Genomic DNA, 21,944 nt, shown 5'->3' with positions numbered 1-21,944 from the left:
GGAATAGGTAAGGGGCATTACCAAACAAACAGAACATTTCGGACCAATTCAGAATCACAGATATTCTTTAACATCATTTCATAAGCAATCATCTCTAAATATGTCTACGAGACCTAAAAATACATTTAAGAACGGTTAGAGCTAAACCGAACATAATCATAAAATTCAAAACATAGAATTTTTTTTAATTACATTGATGTAATACCACGAAAATTTTATAGTAAGATATTATCATTGATATAGTAAAATAAGAAAATAAAGTGACAAAAGGAAATTTTAAGTTATGTCAATATTGAGAAGTATATTATGATATATTAATTCAAGAAAGGATTAAATTGTAAAAGTGAGAAAAATTTTGTTACACAAGAATAAATACTCAAAATTTGAGGGATTAAAGTGTAAATATGAAAAAGTTGAAGGACCAATAGTGTAAATATTTTAAGAGTGGAATGATCTAGAAACTAAGGAAAATGGATGAATTAGGACCAAATTGAATAGGTGAAGAACTATGAGGGACTAAAATTACAATTTTACCAAATTAAATGATGACTCAAGGATGGAATTTTAAAAGATAATAAAGGGCAAAATGGTCAATTGGAAGAGAGAGAAATCTAGAAAGTAATGATGATGTTGATGATATTTTATAATTATTTAATTAGATATATATTATTTTAATGAGATATTTTATTATTTTATTATTAATTATTTAGTATAAAAGGAAGGAAAGATGAAGAATTTTCATCTTCTTTTCATGCATGCAATCAACGTTAGAAGAGAAGGAAAAGAAAGAAATTTTCTTTTCTTTACAATTTGGTCTTTCCACCAAAAATTCACTATTTTCACCTAGATATCAAAAGAATTTCTATAGCTACTAAGAGAGAAAAATGTTAAGAAGACCATGGGGAGTTATAATATCAAGTTGGATTCAAGAAATAGAAGTTGGAGGAGAGAGAAAATAAGTTAAAGATTGGTGTCAATAGAACAAGGTAAGTACATCAAGATTTCAATATGTTTTTAAGTTTGTTATTATTGACAAAGCATGGAAATAATGTTATAGTAGAGTTTTCTTATATATGGTCTTATGTTCTTGTCATGTTAGTGAAGAGAAAATAAGAGAAAATAATGAAAAAATGGTGTAGAAAAAGAAAATAAGGGTGTTATAACATGATAACTAATATCTTGCACTAAAGCAGTTTTGGACAGCAGTAGTAGTCTAACTTTAAAAAATCATCAAAAATTGTAGAAATCTAATTATAGGATGAATAAAACATTAAATTAAATCTTATTAAGTCTAGTTTCTTATAGAAGAAATGATGTAAGCAATGGAATTGTAAATCATGAGATATGATGAATTTGTGAGACAAGGTCAAAATGATTTTGGGCTCCCTTGTTCTGACTTTGTAAAATCATAAAAAATTGGATAAAAATAATTATGGGATTAAATTTATATTTTTATAACCCTTAATGAGTCTATTCTCAATATAAACAAACGGGAACATCATTCGAATCCTGTACGAGGAGATAATTAATTTTTAGTGAAGAAGGGTCGGAACTGTCAAACAGCAGAATAGGGGAGACTTCAACGAATAAACTGTATTAATTGGCCCAACCAAAAATTATGAAATTTTTATGATAAGAATATATGTGAGTCTATTTTCAGGGAAAATTATCGGATCTTAATTTGGAGTTCCTTATCTTCAGATATAAATAATTTAGTGACTATGACACGGGTGGATAGCTTGAATATTCACATAAGTAATTAGTGAAAATTATGGATAAGGTTACTTACAAGTGTGTTATTTACATTAAGGATGTGGAATGGAGAGGAGGAGGAGGAAAAGTATGTATGAATATTCATCTAGCATGGCTAATTTGCATATTTTAGGCTCAGTGACTAAATTGAATAAAAGTAAAACTTTATGGGTAATTTTGTAAAAATGTCAAAAATGACCAAATTGCATGAAATGGATTATTTTATTATTTAAATTACAAAATTTAATGAAATTATTAATTTAGTTTAAGATCGGGAAAACATGTATTAGGGATTAAATTGAAAAGTGTTGAAATTATAAAAAATTACGATATTTTATAGAATTCATGGACTTTTATCGATATGTATGATAATAATAGCTGGAAATAAAAATTAAATTGTAAGAATTTTATTTTTCTGACCTTGAGGATGAAATCATCATTAATTAAAAGTTTAGAGGCAAAATGGTAATTTTGCCTAGAGCATTAATTAAATGCATTAGAATATGAAATGAATGAAAATGATGATCAAATTTATTTATAAAGATCCGGACGACACAAATACGAGACTTGATCGTGGAAAAGAAAAGATATCGGATTAATGACATTATAAACACAAACAATCAATGAGGTAAGTTTGTGTAACTTGAATTGTATTTTTAAACACTTGAAATATGTGGTTATGTGATGAAAATATGATTTGAATGTTCAATTCATGATAATTGATGAAATATTGATAATACTCGATATAAATTGAAAATAAATCCCGGTTGAATGGAATGGAATTCATGATTATACTTGTGAATTGTATTTTTGTCATGCATATGAAATTGATATGGATATATTTGATAATGCCCGATAAAATGATAAATCCCGTTGAATAAAGGAAAATCAATGGATGTAAGTTTCCCGAATTGGTTGTGGTTCTGCATATGTTGCAGACACACCATAGCTCGAAAGAGCATCCCGATATTAGCCCTATCGAGCTTCCCGTTATATGGTTCTTGCGAGCTTCCCATTATAGCTCTTCGGAGTGTCCCGATAGATTGTGATCTGCATGTGTTGAGGACACACCGTAGCTCTTAAAAGCGTCCCGATATATAGCTCTTTGTGAGCTTCCCGATAGGCTCTTTGTGAGCCTCCCGATAGTGCTCGCTTGAACTTCCCGATATATGGCTATCTGGAGCTTCCCGATAGGCTCTTCGTGAGCTTCCCGATAGGCTCTTCGTGAGCTTCCCGATATGGTTCTTTATGAACTACCTAATTTCTGCTCTATTGAGCTTCCCGTTATAGCCCGGATTAACTTCCCGATATTGCTCTTTATAAGCTTCCCATTAAATAGCTCGAGATGGTAAAAAAGATCTAGCCTGGACGGGTGATCTTATCCTGATATGCCCTCCTGAAGAATATGTTGAAAATGGATTTAGCCCAGACGGGTAAATTTGAATTAGGGTCTGAACTTAGCCTGGACTGGTAATTCAGATCCAAGCTCATTAGAGTAATTATCGTTGCAAGGGATTTAGCCTGGACTGGTAATCCCGACAATACTCTATGAGTTTATATTACAGGGGATTTAGTCTGGACTGGTAATCCCGCTGTAAGGATGAGGTTCGCGGGAGTGTGCTATCTGGAAAAAGGGTATATCCATATGTGTACGAATTAACGGACCCGAAATTGTACACTAAAAGTGTACCTCTGAAAATCATCGAAATTCCGAGAAATTCAACGGGATAAATATGAGAAATGGAAAAACATGAAAATTATGGAATTAATGAGCTCATCAATCATTTATCTTTGTATTGAATTTATATTATGATTTGTACATATTATATGGACACATGGTGTGGAAAGTATATGGTATATGAAATATTGATATAATGAAATGAATGATATATGTTATTAAAGAAACAGTAAGAGAATGATATGTATCATGACATGTACATATGAGATTATCTTTTATATGTTAATATAAGAAAAATATGTAAGTTAAGACGAGTATTAAATTCAAATATGACATATTGAGAAAGTAAGAATTTATATGAAATAAGTGTAAGTACACTAACAAGTGTTGTTGTTGATGCTTAGGCAAGTGCCAAGCCATTGATTCAATGGTAATATATTTATTGATGCATTGAATCGGTAAGTATTTAAGTGAAATTTTTTTTAAGTGATCTGCAAATGGTAGTAATGCTCTGAAACCCTGTTCTGGCAGCGGATACGGGTTAAGGGTGTTACAGTTGAGGTCACACGCTCGTGTAACCAGGCCGTGTGCCTCACACAGGCATCAAACACACCCATGTGAACCAACCGTGCCAAAATAGGGTAACCATACTGACTTTCACCCACAGCCAATAGGCATGCCCGTGTGCTATGGCCGTGTGATACTTAGCTAGCTACTGACTCTAGCCCACGGCCACATGACACGCCCGTGTCCCCTGACCGTGTGGCACCATGCAAGCTTGATTTAAACCAATTTGCCACCCATTTTAGAAGTCATCCTTACAAGCCATATTAAACAACATTCATACAACAATTTTCAACCAATTCTATGCTCAAAACATGCTTCATTATAACAAAAACATATTAGCTCATAAAACACTACAACCATACATCATTTGGCACAATCAACCAAATACCAAAACAATATACAACATTTCATTTGCTAGCCAACTCCTATGGCATAATATATACACATAAAAATTTATATACATAGACCTTCTAGCCTATACATGTCATACTTCAAAATATTTACACTTTCAAAAGTACCAAAATGAGATCGATAGTGTGGTGACAATCCTCGACTATCCCCGAGCCTTTAGTAGCTACGATAACTGTAAAACAGACAGTAAACACACAGAGTAAGCTACAAAAAGCTTAGTAAGCCAAATACAATTGGTCTAACTACTAAAGCATATAAGTACAATTCAACCATATAGATTCATAACCATTTCATAGAATAATTCATAAACTTAACCATGCTCCTTTGTTTGCATATATGTCATGCTTCATTTCCATACATATTTCACAGAGACAGAGTTTTTCATATTCAGAAAATTTAGTACGATACAAACGTACCTGCATAGGTTATACATTTCATATACTCAATCTCATATTTCGTATGCTATCATTAGACGGGTTAGAAACGATACAGATGCTCATAAATAAGTACAATGCCGACGTCCCAAACGTGGTCTTACATGTAATTCAATATCGATGCCTCTGTCCCAGACAGGGTCTTACACGAAATCAGATACGATGCCGATGTCCCAGACATGGTCTTATATGTAAATCTTAATTGAGGCTCATGTCCCGCACACGATCTTACGATGTCTCGAACGGATGTCAACTTTTCTTAGAAACATCTGAGCTTTTCAGATATTAACATATTATCATACTTTACTCCAAAGATATTCATCAGGCACTCAAGGCCATCCAATACAGATTACAGTGCAGAATTTATTTCAATTAACACGTAATAGTAATTTGACTTACCTCGGACGGATTTCGGATAAAACGAGTCGACTATTCAACTATTTTAGACTTCCCCCGATCTAAGTCTGATTTTCTTTGTTCTTGATCTAATACAATACAAATTCAACCATTAAATCATTCATTTCATTCAATTTAATCCATATACACATATTTAGGACACTTTAAATTTTAGCCCTTACATTTTCACACTTTGACAATTTAGTCAATTTTTCACAAAATCACCAATATTCAAATTTTTTTTGCAACAAGGGCTAGCTGAATTTTCATGGCTTCTATATAAGCCAATACAACATGTTCAATTCACGATTTAGTCCTTCAAAACCTCATTTTCAAAATTTAACCCAAATAGCTCAATTTCATCAAAAACTCAAAGACAAAACTTATGAACCATCTACCAAGCCTTCATAATTCATTCAAAAACATCACAAAACTCATGATATCAACAATGGCATTTCATGAAATCTTTAACAGAAATAGAAATTTAGACATGAGTTTTGAAGAACACGAAGTAACGATCACAGAAACGTAGAAATTATCAAAAACCGAACAAATTTCATACCTCAATTTAGCTACCAAAGTGCCAAATGTACAAAAACTTCAAACCCTTCTTTCTTTGGCTGATTTTCGGCTAATATGCATGATTATAAGCCACCTTTTTGTTTTCATTTTATTATAATAAGCATTATAATCACCTTTTACCATTTTGCCCTTAATGATATAACATTAAATTCACCAACTACATGACCATTTTTGTCCACCATTGAAACAAATGGTAAATTTGACATGCAAGGAATTTTATTTTAAAAGCCAGGCCAAATATGTGCTTTAGCATCTAGCACTCAACTTTTACACTTTACGCGATTTAATCATTTTTCATAATTAAGCACAGAAACAGACAGATTAAATCACAGAATTTTCATAGATGTAAATTCACATATCAAAGACACAGAGAATAATATTAAAATATTTTTCGGAGTTGGATTTGTGGTCATGAAACTACTATTCCAACTAGGGTCAAAATCGGATTGTTACAAATACTCAGTTTCTTGTTCTCAATTATGTGTGTTTAATTCTTGATTTGATAGTTCTAGAATATTGATCCATGTTCGATGTGCTTAAATCGGTGGTTGAATAGACCCTGTTTAAGATTAGATATTGCGTAATTGATTGGAGTTGCATGCAATCCTAGAAATAAGATGACACAAATCTATCAGATTAGAGTCAAATCTAATAGGGGAATCTATAACATGACTTAATGAGATAATAGGGTTTTAATTAGAAATAAATTTCAATTAATTAACCTAGAATTAGAAATAAATTCACTAGGACCTATCGTCACACACATAATGTACGAAATGCAATAATTGATTTTATAACATCTTGCCATTTAACATACATAAATTGTATATATTTGAGGACATGCCCTTCGAGGGTACTACTCACTAAGTTAATAGCAGATCAACTGCTAGTCTCTTGAGACGCTAAATTTATTTCAGGCATACACCTTTCAAGGGTATTGTCCGCTAAGTTAGTAGTAAAATCATTGTTGAACTTTTAAGGCTCTTAGCGAATTTGAGCACACACCTTTCAAGGGTATTGTCTGCTAAGTTAATAGTAGAATTTTTGCTAACCTCTTAATGCACTTAACCAAATTTATTTGAAGCACCCCCTATGAGAGTATTGTTCACTAAGTTAATAGCAGAACCACTGCTAACCTCTCAATGCACTTAGTCAAATTATTTAAGGCGCACACCTACAAGGGTATGACCCGCTAAGTCAATAGTAGAATCGTTGCTAGCCTCCTAAGACACTTAGCAAAATTTATTTAAGGCACACACCTTATGAGGGTACTGCTAGTTAAGTTAATAGCAAAATCATTGTTAGCCTCTTAAGGCACTTAGCTAAGTTTATTTAAAGCACAAACCCTACGAGGGTATTGCCCACTAAGCCAATAACAAAATCGCTACTAGCCTTCTAAGCCATTTAGCGAAATTTATTTAAGGCATACATCCTATGAGGATATTACCCTCTAAGTTAATAGAAGAATTGCTGCTCGCCTCTTTAGGCACTAAAATTCAAGCTTACACCATCTCAAGTACAACTCAGCAAATTTAAGCTTATAGGTATGGCTTTCTGAGTGTTAAGCTAATACCTTCTTTAAGCAAAATGAAATGTGTATAAATTAATCCTAATAAAAAAAAACCTAACGTATGACTCAAAGTCTTCACCATACTTTTGTCTCGAATAATGTCATTTTATGACCTTCCCTTCGACAATGAGAGGAATTGTTATACAAAATATCAACATTTGTCCTATCACATCAATACTATTTTATAGCCACCATACACCATAATAGGCATCATTACGCGAGTCCCACCAAAGCCTTTTATATACCTTCCTAAGTTCTAAGGACCTTCTGCAGGGGTTGATTCTCTTCTCACTCTCTTTCTCCCATCTTCTCTATGGGAGAACCCACTTCGTCTTTATCTCCAGCCACTTATACGTCGACACTCCTTCTTGTCCTAAACAAGCTCAACAGACCAACTTGGTCACCGACCAAACTTCACATCACAATTCTAAATATATAATTTTATTCAAATTAATCTCGAATATTAGCCAAGTTTTAGCATCTAGTTTTTCTTTACATTTCATTTTTAAGTTGAATTTGGGCTTTGGTATTAAATATGACATTATTTGTGGTTCAATCAACTTTGAGCTTAGTATTCAAATTAATCCTAAATCTTGGCCAAGAATTATTACTAGTAGTAGTATTAAATAAGTTTAAAAATGAACATCATTTAAATGTATTTGTGTATGGATGGAATATTCAATTATGCTACATTAACTTACCATTTTCTCAATCTCAGATTTTTTGGGATTATCTTGATATATGGTTTCTGATTTTTTATAAAGAGAGCAATTTTTTGAAAGAAAATGTGAGGGACTTAACTTGCTCCCAAGAACCATTTGCCTCTCTTAACCTCTCACTTAGCCCACAACATTCAATCACCACTATTAGCCACCAACAACTACTCTTCACCCTTCACATAACCATACAAAGAGCCTAGCAAACCACTTATGACTCGGGAACACCACCCTTGCAACAATACACCACTCATCATCATCACCAAAATACATTAAATTTTAACCAGACAACCACTAATTCGTTTGAACCCTTAATTAACCCTCAACGCCAACCTCACCCAAACACAAATGTCACAAATAGAAAAATAAAAACATAAAAACCAATGGCTTAATTTCAATTTTCTTAGGTTGGAGTAGTTCTGGGTGTTGTTTGGATGATACCTATGCTAGAAGTGAAGCCTAACACTATATATGGATTAGGGTAATGAGAATGAAAGTTAAATAACCCAAGGAAAATGATTCTTTTTTCCCTTGTTTGGACAATGTATTTTTTTTACATAGGATGTAACGCGAAAGGAGTTGAGAATCCTTCACATTTCTTTATTTTCCCTTATTTCCTAATATCTTAAATTGGGAGGGCGATTATAGGAAAGAAAATCTAATAATATTTTATTTTAAAAATGTCATTTTACCTCGATTTATTTTAGTGATTTTTTAAATTTGAAATGTCTCCTACTAAAATTTTCTCATTTTAATAGTTTTTAATTTGTTGTAAATGGTTGTAATTATTTTTAAATTATCAACTTTTTACTTTTTGGATTATTATAACTCTCAATAATATCAGTCTCTTTTAATTTTGTATCAAATTAACAATGTATCAAAATTATTTTCTAAATTTTGAATTATTAGAACTTTTATTTTTAAAATTGTATCAAATTAATAAATTTATCGAATCAATTTATACTTTCTTGGTTAACACCGGTAATTATTTTTTATGAAATCTTTGATTTTTTCAATTTAATTTAATTTAATTATTATATGTTATTTAAGTAAGGTTATAATTGGAAAATTATTTAAGCAAATCGTTTACTTTCATTTGCATGCTTTAACCAAACAAAAACTCTTTCACTTCTTTTTATTAATTTTAGCTTTTCAAATAAGAAAAATATTCCCTTACTTTTATTATTCATTATCCAAACTCAATGTGAAGGTAGAGGAGCAACATATTACTGGAGGTCGCCGGAACAATGTAGGAGAAAGATCATAAGTGAGTTAGACTACAACTTCCATTGTAAATCCTATAAAAATCTATTTTGGCAATTCGAATTCGATAATTTGGAAGAGCAGGTTGAGAATATTTTGGTAGATTTTGAGTTTGACCACCCAGAGGTGATCGATGGTCAATGTTCATGATTGGTGCTCGAAACGATCAATGTAATAGTCAACCATCATATTTTGAGTTTGAAGATGAACTTGATATTGGGTTTTAAAGAATTATAGGTAGAAGGTAAATAGCAAGTGTGTAATGCCCCGAAAATTTCTATAGTAATATATTATCCTTGATATAGAAAAATAAGGAAATAAGTGATAAAAAGGGAAGTTTTGAGTTATGACAACATTGGGAAGTAAATTATGATATCTTGATTCAGAAAAGGACTAAATTGTAAAAGTGTGAAAAGTTTTGTTGTACAAGAGTAAATACTCAAAACTTGAGAGGTTAAAGTGTAAATATAAAAAAGTTTAAGGACCAATAGTGTAAATATTTTAAGGGTGGAATGATCTAGAAACTAAGGAAAATGGAGGAATTAGGACCAAATTAAATAAGTGAAGAATTATGATGGACTAAATTGTAATTTTACCAAATTAAATGATGACTCAATGATGGAATTTTAAAAAGATAATCAAGGGTAATATGGTCAATTAGAAGGAGAGAGAAATCTAGAGACAATGATAATGTTGGAGATATTTTAGATAAATTAAATAAATATTAGTTTATTAATACTTTAAATTGATTTTTAAATGATATTTTATTATTTTATTATTATTTTATTTAATATATATATGTAAGGAAAGAAAGAGGAGGATGGACATTTTTCCCATGCACTTACGTGAGAGAAAGAGAGAAAGAAAGAAAGTTTTGCTTTCTTTACAATTTGGTCCTTCTATAAAAAATTCACCATTTTCACCCAAAAATTAAAAGAATTTCCATAGCTACCAAGAGAGAAAAATGTTAAGGAGACTATGGGAAGTTATAATATAAAGTTAGATTCAAGAAATGGAAGCTGAAGGAGAGAGAAAATCAAGATGAAGATTGAAATCAATAGAACAAGGTAAGAACATCATGACTTCAATATATTTTTAAGATTGATATTATTGAAAAAGCATGGAATTGATGTTAATGTAGAGATTTCTCATATATGGACCTATGTTCTTGACATGTTAATGAAGAGAAAATAAGAGAAAGTAATGAGAAATAGTGTAGAGAAAGAAAATAAGGGTGTTATAAACATGGTAAATAAATATCTTGTACTAAAACAGTTTTGGACAGCAACAGTAGGCTAACTTTGAAAAATCACCATAAATTGTGAAAATCGAATTAGAGGATGAAAAAAATATGGAATTAAATCTTATTCAGTCTATTTTCTTATAAAATAAACCGTGTAAGAAATGGAATTGTAAATTATGAGATATAATAAATTTTATGAGACAAGGTCAGAATGATTTCGGGTTCCTCTATTTTGATTTTGGAAAATCATAAAAAATTTAAGAAAAATAATTATGGGCTTAAATTTAAATTTTTAGAATCCTGAATGAGTCTATTTTCAATATAAACAAATTAAAACATTATTCAAATCCCGTACAAGGAGATAATTAATTTTTAGTGAAGAAGGGTCGGAACTGTCAGATAGTAGAACAGGGGTAACTTTAAAGAATAAACTGTACTTATTGGCTAAACCAAAAATTCTAAAAATTTTATGGTAAGAATATATGTGAGTCTAGTTTTAGGGAAAATTAATGGATCTTAATTTGGAATTATTTATATTAAGATAAAAATAATTTAGTGACTATGACAAGCTTTGAATATACATATAAGTAAATAGTGAAATTATAGATAATGTTACTTATAAGCATGTTATATGCATTAAGGATGTGGAATGGAGAGGAGGGGGAGAAAAATATATATGAATATTCAGCTAGTATGGTTAATTTGCATGTTTTAGGCTCAAGGACTAAATTGAATAAAAGTAAAACTTTAGGGGGTAATTTTGTAAAAATGTCAAAAATGACCAAATTGAAGGGAATGAATTGTCTTATTATCTAAATTAATAAATTGAATGAAATTATTAATTTAAGATCGGGTGAAAATTGGGAAAATGATAAATTACCAAAATGCCCCTAAATCTTGGTATTTCTGCAATTTAGTCAGGTAGGTTCGTATAACTTGAATGAGCATATAAATATGTCAATTTAAATATTATATTGTATTTTATATGATGTTTGAATTGAATATATGAAATGTATGGATGTTGAAATGAAAGAAATAATACATGTTCTGAAACTACTTGAAAGAGATAAAATCTGTTTGAATATTGGGTTCCGGATGGATATAGGTGATTTCCCAAATGAAAGAGTTCCTGCATGTGTTTCAGAAATAGATAACCCGGACGGTTAATATGACAAAAGTCTTCTCGAGAATATAAAGTGGATAGGATTCGTTCATGATTCACTATGGTAATTTATGATTTATTCCTGATTCACTATGGTAACTTAAGGTGGATAGGATTTAACCTGAAAAGGTAATCCTGATTCGCTACAGTTACATGATATATGATTCATTATGGTAACCTAAGGTGGATAGGATTTGACCTGAAAAGGGTAATCCAGATTCGCTACGGCTACACGATATATGATTCCTTATGATAACTTAAGATGGGTAGGATTTGACCTGAAAAGGTAAGCCTGATTCACTACAGTTACATGAGATGTGGCTCGAGAGAGTGCTTGATGATTAAACGTCCTAAGGGTTATTTTCGAATATGAATTGATGGAATATGGAAATGTACGCTTTGAGTGTACTGTTGAAAAATCCATCGGAACTCCAATGATTCAACGGATAGAATATTTATATGATACGAGAATTATAATATAAAAAGGATGTTACATAAAACATCAAAATGAATGCTAAACGATATAAATTAATTGAAATTATTTTGAAAATTTCGGTAATGCCTTGTATCCTATACTGGTCTCGAGTACGGGTATGGGGTGTTACAGAGTGAAAAGGAGATAATGAAAAAAAAAGTTTAAATTTACCATTTTTTTTTTTTTTTGCACAATTGTGATTAAAATCCAAAATAATTTTAGAGAAGACGAAATATCCAATTAAGAGGCTACAACTTAAGGTTCTTACATATAGCAATTATCATAAAAGGATTGAGTCGCCTTTTATTTCTTTGAAAAGGAATAAATAATAATCAAAGAATGCAAGTGGAATTTAAAAAAATATAGGAAAGGAAAAATGGAAAAAAAAAAAAAGGAGAGAAAGGATAGAGGAAAGGAAAATAAAGAAAAAAGTGAAAAAAAATATATAAAAAGATGATAATATTTTCAATGATAATTTTGTTTTGTTTAAAATAACACAAAAAATAGTTTGAATTTTTATATGTTTTTTCTATTTCAAAGAATGAAAAATAATTGAATTTCATGCTCAATTACAATTACAATTTTTCCATAATAAGATGCATATGCTTTCAAAATTAATTAATACATACAAAATTGAGTTAGAATTATGGGTGCTCAAGTTTCAGGTAACCCGAGCCAATTTAGCTGAGTGCGAGTTTAAAATTTTCAACCTTAAGTTAACTAGTCCGACTGTTTTACGATTTAAAACAATAAATATATATATATAAATAATATTAACATTTATATATTTTGATAATCAAATTTAAATAGCAATTTTTTAAGCAATAAAATGATTCGTTTGTATAGATTAGGTTAGAGTAGAGCTCGAACTTAAAATTTTTTTAAGAACTAAAGCTTTGCCCAACTAATAAACACCTTTAATTAAAATATTCTTTTGCATTTTTCACAATGTACAAATTAAACCTATTTCACTATTTTTAAAAGGTAAATTGTAATGCTGATAACGTTCTATTTAGGGCTTAGGAATTACAAGTTTTTCAATTTTGTAACTAATGTTATTGATGTTGAATTTTTTGTTGGTACTCTGCTAAATCATTAACGAAATAATAATGTCACTTCTTTTAATTTTGATTGAAGTCCCACTTGGAATAGTTTTTCTTTTCCAATTCTTAATTCTTCTTCTTCTTGTCACCTTCACCACTATCAAACCATTCCTTCTCACCACTACCGAGATGATTGAGCATTCATGGTGACAACCAATGATGAAAAAATAAAAGGGGATTTTCTTTGTGGATTTACGTTTTATAATGATTTTTGAATTAAAAAATAGAAAGAAGAGATGATGATGAAGTATGAGATGAAATTTTGATTTTTTGTTTTGGATAAGGATATGATAGTCGATGGAAGCGACCACGAAGGCCAGTAGTGACAAAATTAAGAGAATTTAGAAAACAATATGTTAATGGGATTTGTTTGGTTTAGATAGAAAGAATATGAACATTTTAAAGAGAGAAAATAAAAGAACTCAAGTTTAGACGGATAAATTGACCTACTTGTAATAAAAGAGAATACCAAAAGAATGAAAAATAGAAAAAAAAAAAGGAAAATATGAAAAAAAAAAAAAGTTGAAAAATGAAAATAAGAAATAAGAAAGAGAGAAAGAAATGAAAGAGACGTAAAGCAGAAGAGGAGGAGAAAAGAGGAAAAAGTGGAAGATAAAAAAATGTAAAAAAAAGAGAGGATAAAACAAAATCTATTAAAAGGGGAAAGAGATGTAAGAAGAGACGCGAAGTTGATGACATGAGGATAGCTAGATAATTCTCATCTATTTTAGTATTTTTATTTTTTTAGATTTAATTGTTTTATTTAATATTTAAAAATATCATACAGAAATAATCATCAACCCAATACCCAAATAAGCTTGGCGACCCGATCTAACCCCACTTGATGGATGCACACGAGATGTAACAGATAGGGAAGTTCACAGTATTGGGTTGCGAGAGTTGAAGGGAGCTCGCGTATTAGCTCTTATACATCCAAGGAGTTCACTTGGAGGGAACCACGAACTCTAGCATGCGACTTGAAATGATACACATGTCCATCATGCTTGAAGCTTACTCAGAGTATCAATTCTATGAATAGTAGGGTTAAATCATGAATAATGAAGTCAAATCATTGACAGTGATAATATGTATAAATATTCGAATGTTTCTTTTAATGGAACACATAACAAATTACTCAACAAAAAATAAAATAGTTATATTAAAATGGAAAAATTGCTATTCATGGACTCCACGAAATTTGTAGTAGCAATTCCACTAAAATATTGAAATATTTAGTAATAATTTTTAATGTTATTTTTATATGAATAAAAGAGTACAACCTTTGTAAGCGATAACAAATTATCAAAGCAATATTAGATGTTGAGTGAGTATTGGATATGAATAGAAATGGAGGGATTTTTACCTTAATAATATAAAAATAAAATAAAATACTAAATTAGGTTGTTTAAAAGATTAAGTATTAAAATGGTACATTTAACTTGGTGGAGGGTGATGCATAAGTGGCATCACTCTGAATTTCTAACCCAAAATAGTAAAAAATAATAATAATAATTTAAAAGATTTAGGGACCTATTATGTAATTTTTCAAATTTTGAATGTATGCTGAAAAGGAAGGGGAAGGGTGCTAGTGGCGGCACCAAACTTTAAATTTAGATAATTTTCCTGTAAGCCATCCTTATTTATTATTATTTTTTTATTTCCCTTCAACTCACTATATTATATTTAAACAAATCATTAACCTATTTTTGTAGTTAAATAAGCCCTTTACTTATGGTTTTTACTCATAAAGGCCCTATATTTTAATATTAAAGTAAATATATATATTTTGAATTTCAAGCTCTTATCTTAATTTTTGTTAATGTAATAAAAATTATACACTTTAACATCAACATAAATTCTAAAAAGTAATTATTTCCATCAAATTATAATTTTCTTTAATAAATTATTCTCATCAAATTTACATCAACGTAAGATGTGAATTAGTTTATTATTTAATAAATTATTCTCACCAAAGTTACATCAACATAAGATGTGAATTAGTTTATATTTTTTTAAATAGCTTTACTTTGGGTAAAATATATTTACTTTAATACTAAAATATAGGGCTTTTATGTGTAAAAATCATAAGTAAAGAGCTTATTTAACTACAAGAATAGGTTAATAGTTTGTTTAAACAAAATACAGTAGTTGAAGGGGAACAAAAAAATAATAATAAATAAGGAGTGTTTACAAGGAAATTATCCAAATTTAAAGTTTGGTGCCGCCACCCTGCCATTCAAAAATGGAAAAATTCCATAACAAGTCCCTAAATCTTTTAAATCATTATTTTTTTTACTCTTTTGGTTAAAAAATTTATGGTGGTGCTGCCTATGCACTACCCTCCACAAAGTCAAATGTACCATTTGGGTACTTAATATTTAAAACAACCTATTTTAGTATTTTATTTTATTTTTTATATTATTAGGGTAAAAAACCCAGAAATGGAGTATCATTTTTAGAACGAAATGAAATTGGCTAAATTTACTTTAGCCCTTGAAGTATATCTATTTTTCTATTTTTGTATTTAATTTTTTCTTGTTGGTACTTAAATATCAATTTTATCTATTTTTGGTCTATTTTGTAACTACCTTAAAAAAAAAAATTCTTTTAGCTCACTTTGGCAAATGAAATAGTGCCACGTGACTTGTTTTGGTCAATGAAAAAATGCCACAAGGCAATTAGATTTATTTAAAATTAAATTATTAAATGTAAATTTAAAAATAGAATATTATAATATTAAATATTTAAATATTAAAAATACTATTGACTTTGACTGATCGTTAACTAACCATTAACTAGCATTGACCGTCCACATGGCGCTATTAGAATACGCCACGAGTCTTTTTAATTTTTTAATATTATATATATATTATATGGATTAAAATGTAAAATTCATATATAATATATAAAAAATTAATTTTTTATATATATATAGTTTTAAAATTTAAAATTCAAATTAATATATAAAATTGAAAATTGTTATAACATATAAAATTGAAAATTTTATAAAATTTTAATAAGTACTTAAATTTCATGTAATTGCAAAAAATCTTGAAACTTAAATATCTTTTTATAATTTTATAATAAATTCATTAATTCATTTAATGAATGGAATCATACAATTCAAAGAAAAAAATAGCAAATACTCATTGTAGATGGTGAATGACAAGTTCCATCAACACCACAAAGACTTTAACCTCAGCATCAATAGAACATTATGAGGTTGACAATTGACTTTGTCACAACTCAAGCACGACATATCTGGAGTGATTGCAATCATTTAATACAATAAATAAATCAACCTCGGATGGTCTAAAGCGATGAGAAAAAATCGAAAAAAGAATCGAGCATTTACCAAACTAAAGAGGACGAAAACGAAATCATCCTAAAATCACTTGTAAAACAAAGATTACATGCATAAGCAAGATTAAAAAACGTGCTGCAAGAGCAGACAAAAAACTTCTAAAATTGAATACTTATTAAATAATGGAAAAAAAAACAAAAAAAACATATAAAACTTAAGACAACACGGGTCCAAATCGACACGTGAAATCATTTATTATTCTAAAATATTCTCAAAATAGAAACAGATTAAGAAGTTGACAAAAAGTTACCCACTTTTCAAGAAAAACTACTGGTGACAGATATAGTTTTAATGAACGACAGGCACTATTATATGTCTATCACAACTTGTGAAGACAAAAAAGATACCCATAGAGAAAGGGTTGATGGGAGACGAAAAAGGCGGACGATAGCTAGCTCGGAGGCTGACATTGCCGTTGAGCAAAATAAAATATAAGAAACAAATAGCTTGGAGAAAAAAAAAAATTTTTTAGGGTTAATATAATATTTTTAAAAATATTTTTTTATATTTTTGTTATAATATTTTAATTTCACCTAATTTCTTTTTAATTATCGTAATTTTCTTGTAAATTTTATTTTTTATATTTTATATATACTTTTCTGAAATTTTTATATATTTATTTTAATTTTTCATATTTTTTAATGTGTATATACATTTAATAAAACAATATATTTATTTATTTTACATAAAATCATAATCATGTAGCACTTTATGATTGGCTAACAAAATTTTTTAATGTTCAAAAAAAATAGACTAAAAAATATAATAGAAGCATACTTTAAGTACCAAAATGGGAAATGCTTAATACTTTAGGTATCAAATTAAGATAAAAAAGTTTAAATAATAAATTGAAAAAATAAGTATACTTCATAGACCAAATTGTGAATTAATCTAATGAAATTTTATGAAAATAATAAACTCAGTATAACTCGGAGGCTCATTCAAAATTTGGAAGGTTTAGACAAAAATATTAGGCCTGAAAAATAGGTTTGGGCAAAAAAAATTAATCTCGTTTAAAATATGAATTGGGCTTGTCCTTGAGTATTCAAGGCCCGAGCCAATCCGTTTTCAGTTTATAATAATTTATATTATGTAATTTAGAGCAAATTAAAAAAATAAACTTATATTAAATATATAGTACTACTCTAATATAAACATTAAAATAATATTAAAATGATTATATAAAAATTCAATAAATACAAAAGATATAAAATTATTAAATTATTAAAATAATATAAATATAAATATTTAAAAGAAATAATATGGACTGGTTTAAATTAGTCCTTTGTAAATATTGACGGATTTAGGTAAAATTTTTAGTCCTAAATTTTAGACTTAGTCGAACTTGAACAAACATAAAATATATTAATGTCATACTTAGACCCGACCTAACCTGACCATAATCACCTCTAATCCATGTTTAAGATGTTTTATATTTATATATAATCTATGTTAACTTATTTTTAAATAACAAAAATAACTTTTTTTTAATTCCAAAAAAAAAAAAAACAATATGGATACAAATTTTTCGAGCTGCGACCCAACTCGGGTTGACCCAAAGACCCATCGGATCAAACCCGACATCAATATCGGCAAAGGCGTAAATCCCAGAAAGGGCCTTTTCATTTTGGTGTTAGGCTCTGTGCTGGTGCTGTGATTTAATCAGGGTTTTTTTTTCTTTCTTTGTTTTACTTCCACTCCTCCAATGGATAGATACCAGAAAGTAGAGAAGCCAAAGTCCGAATCACCCATTAACGACAATGAGATCCGAATCACTTCTCAAGGCGCTATTCGAAACTACATCAACTATGCCATTGCTCTTCTTCAGGTTTCCCTCCTTTCCCTTTTCGACTTTTTTTTTTTGGTCTCATTTCTTTGTTCATTGCTCATTTCGTGCTTCTGGGGTTCTCTTTTTTGCTTTTTGACGTTCAACATTGTATTTATTCGTCTCTTTTGTTATTGGGGTTTTGCTTCTTCTTCTTCTTCTTCTTCTTCTTCTTCTTCTTTCCCTTTAATGTGTTGTTCATTTAGGGATTTCGATTTTTTGTGTGTGCATGTACTGAGTTTGGGCATTTTAATTTTTATATGGTATCCTATGGGTTTGATTTTTAGGAAAAAAAGTAATGCAAATTTGGGTCTATTTGATTTCTAGGATTCTTTGTTTGCATTTTCTCTAGTAGTCAGTGGGTTTTATCAGATTGTAAAATAAGGTTATTCGACGTAATTTTTATCCATGTTCTTTTCTATTATCTAACATTTGGGATTTTTCTTAATCTTTTACTGTAATCACTTTGTGTTAATGTTGAGATGATTTATATCTTCTATTAGTTTAAACTATTAATGAGCTGGTATAGTTTATTAGGAAAAACAAGCGAAGGAGATTGTCTTAAAAGCAATGGGACAAGCAATCAGTAAGACGGTAGCCATTGCCGAGATTATAAAGGTTGATGTCCTTTTCTTTATCATCTCTGCATCGTATTTTTCCGACTTTTCCTTATTAGATCTATTTGTGCTGTAAAACAGAAAAGGGTTCCCCAACTGCATCAAGATACCGCCATTAGTTCGCTGAGCATAACTGATGTGTGGAACCCTATTGAAGAAGGACTTGTTCCGTAAGTCTCCATATTTCTCTATTCCCATTTACGACGTTTTGGTTTGCTTCTTATTAATCCGAGCATTTAGTTTATTGTCTTGTGCAGTGTAGAGATGACTCGCCATGTCTCGATGCTTTCTATCACCTTGTCAACCGGAGAGCTAAATAAAAACTCTGCCGGGTAAGCTAATTTGTTGATTGGGTATCCGGTTATTACATTATCAGGGAAATGAAACTGTGGAAACATTTTTTCTTTTTTAATATAATGCTTAGCCGGGATTAGTTATGTGCTAAATGCCGGTACTTAAATGTTTTCTTTTGGAACCTACTTCTTAAATGTTTAGAACCCCATAATGTGTAAAAACTAATATTACTTGAAATCGAGTGTGAACATCGGATATGTATTTGTTCAATTTTCTTAAAAGTTTCTTTTTCATATTTGGAAGATGCATAGAGGGTCATACCGCCGTACTCATTTTGGAGTATGTGGTGGATACGAGTATTAGACATGGGTAATTAAATAAAATTGTTATTATATTGTTTGCTTAATTGAGAGAACTGTATGACTTGATATATGTGACTTCAGGTATCAAGCTCCACATTTTGTTGAAGAATCTAAGCCGCAATATCATTATCATCAGCAGCAACCACAGAAACAAGCCCAGATCTCGTATAATTCTGTTAATGAAGGTAATGTTCAGAAAAAAGTTGTTACGGAGCTGTTTTTTTATGAACATTTTTCTTTTAAATCTCAACATGTCTCACATTTCATTTTTAGATTCATATGGCCGAGGAAGGGGTCGTGGTAGAGGGAGAGGGCGGAGTTGGGGTAGGGGTGGATATGGAAATTATCCAGGTATAGTAAATAGATTCTGATGCTTTGAATGGTTTTCCGGTGATTATTGATATTTTTGTCGAACTTTTAATTTAATGTGGTAGAAAAGTGATTTTTATTAAACATACCTTATAATTCACTAATATCTTTTTTATAGATAATGGTGGATACTCCAACTGGGGCAGAGGTGGTGGGCGAGGAAGAGGTTGGGGCTATCGTGGTAAGTATGCTTCATTGATTCTACTCCAACTTTTGATTTTGATTGAAGTACTCGTGTCTAATACATATTTGAACATGTTTGCGGAGATATGACTTTCCAATGACCCTTCAAATACATGGAAAAACTTTGAAAAATTGAACATATCCGTGTTGGATACCTTTTAATTTGAATCAGCAGGTTTTGCTAATTATTTTTAGTTATCGAATTCCCAAAAAAATAACTCAAATTAGTTGGAAAAGAATTCAAATAACAAACAATCTCAAATTCACTAACATTTAACCAAAGTTATTTCACTCTTTTTATTCCAACAGGTAGTGGCAATGAAAGAGGCAGACGCGGAGGGGGCAGAGGCTATAACCGTGGCCGTGGAAGGATGGGTGGTGGCCGCTCAAGGGGGGGTGGTGGTGGCTACTAAAGCATAATCAGCGACCCGAAGCTCTTGGTTAGTTTTCTTCTTTTTAGACCATGAGCTAAAATACTTGCCTTGGCCAATGTTTTGGAATAGCATGAGATGTGGCTTTAAAATCTCCATCATTGTTAGGCAGTGGTTTTTTTTGTGTTGATGTCTGCATTATATGGATGAGAGGCTTTTTCATTTTTGGGTCATTTCGGATTTAGGCAAGGGCAAGTGGGGATGGGCGGGTTATGATTTGCACTGTAATTAAAGTTACTGTTAAAGGTTGCGAAAACCCTAATCATGTTTATGTATATATTGATTTTTTCTTTGAAATGGTTTCTTACCTCCCTGATTGCCTATGAATGGATTAACTTCAAGTCTTAAACTAAAATGGCCAATATTAAGTATTGGAAATTTTCTTATTTGATTGCAGTATAAGTGATAAGTAAACCTGTCCAAGAATCCAGCATGAGTTGGACAATCAATTTTTATTTTATTTTATTTGAAATTCAGGCTAGCTTAAATTATTATTTAAAAGTTTAATATGAAAATGTATTTTAATATTATAATGAAAACCCAGAATTGGGTTTGTATGAAGGAAAAAAATGAATCCCATTCCCAAATTGGGTGATAACTTTGGATTTTCCCTCCTGATATCCATGATTACGCTTTGAACAAAAAATTTAAAAAAGATCTATAAAATTATGAATGAATATAGCTATACTGCTCAAAATCATTAATTGGATTACTGGTTGTTTGGATGGAGAATTGATCTGATGGAACATATTAGATGAGTTGATTTTAGCGAATTGGTGGTTTGGCTCGTTCGAGCACGGATTCGAATATTATTTTGAATTTTAGCTTAAAGTTAAAAGTGGGTGAATATACCTTAGAGGTGTCTCTATTGTAGGGACTTAAATTAAATTAGTCCTTCTATTGTTAAATGAATCGATTTAGTTGTTGTACTATTAGAAAGAATCAAATAAGATTAAATTAGAATAGAGTTAACCTTTATTGTTTAAAAATATAATTTACTATTTAGCAAAGTTAATATTTCTAAAATTTTTATAGTTCGTAAATGAAATCTGTTTTTGGAATTAAATTACAATTGAAAAATATAATCTTTAATATATTTTTATACAATATAAATTTATTTGATTTTTTAATAGTATAGAGACTAAAT

The 21,944-nt window shown here is 30.0% G+C and overlaps 1 protein-coding gene across 1 annotated transcript; it reads left to right on the top strand.

Moving 5' to 3' along the window:
• Positions 1–18,264: 18,264 nt before the first annotated feature.
• LOC108469019 (uncharacterized) lies at positions 18,265–21,094 on the top strand. The gene is made up of 8 exons (XM_017769904.2): positions 18,265–18,544; positions 19,079–19,159; positions 19,240–19,328; positions 19,416–19,490; positions 19,896–19,999; positions 20,088–20,165; positions 20,302–20,364; positions 20,676–21,094. Exons 1-8 carry the CDS (start codon positions 18,422–18,424, stop codon positions 20,777–20,779), a joined length of 717 nt encoding a protein of 238 aa, XP_017625393.1. The 5' UTR covers positions 18,265–18,421; the 3' UTR covers positions 20,780–21,094.
• Positions 21,095–21,944: the final 850 nt, after the last annotated feature.

Source organism: Gossypium arboreum, chromosome 8, assembly GCF_025698485.1.
Source record: "Gossypium arboreum isolate Shixiya-1 chromosome 8, ASM2569848v2, whole genome shotgun sequence".
NCBI lineage: Eukaryota > Viridiplantae > Streptophyta > Magnoliopsida > Malvales > Malvaceae > Gossypium > Gossypium arboreum.
This window is presented reverse-complemented; position numbering and strand designations above follow the sequence as displayed.

Bases quoted from the DNA above. Each gene is read 5' to 3' on its own strand.
- LOC108469019 (XM_017769904.2), top strand. From the start codon at position 18,422: ATGGATAGATACCAGAAAGTAGAGAAGCCAAAGTCCGAATCACCCATT. The intron at 18,545-19,078 runs GTTTCCCTCCTT...ATAGTTTATTAG, and splicing joins ATGCCATTGCTCTTCTTCAG to GAAAAACAAGCGAAGGAGAT. The intron at 19,329-19,415 runs GTAAGTCTCCAT...TGTCTTGTGCAG, and splicing joins ATTGAAGAAGGACTTGTTCC to TGTAGAGATGACTCGCCATG.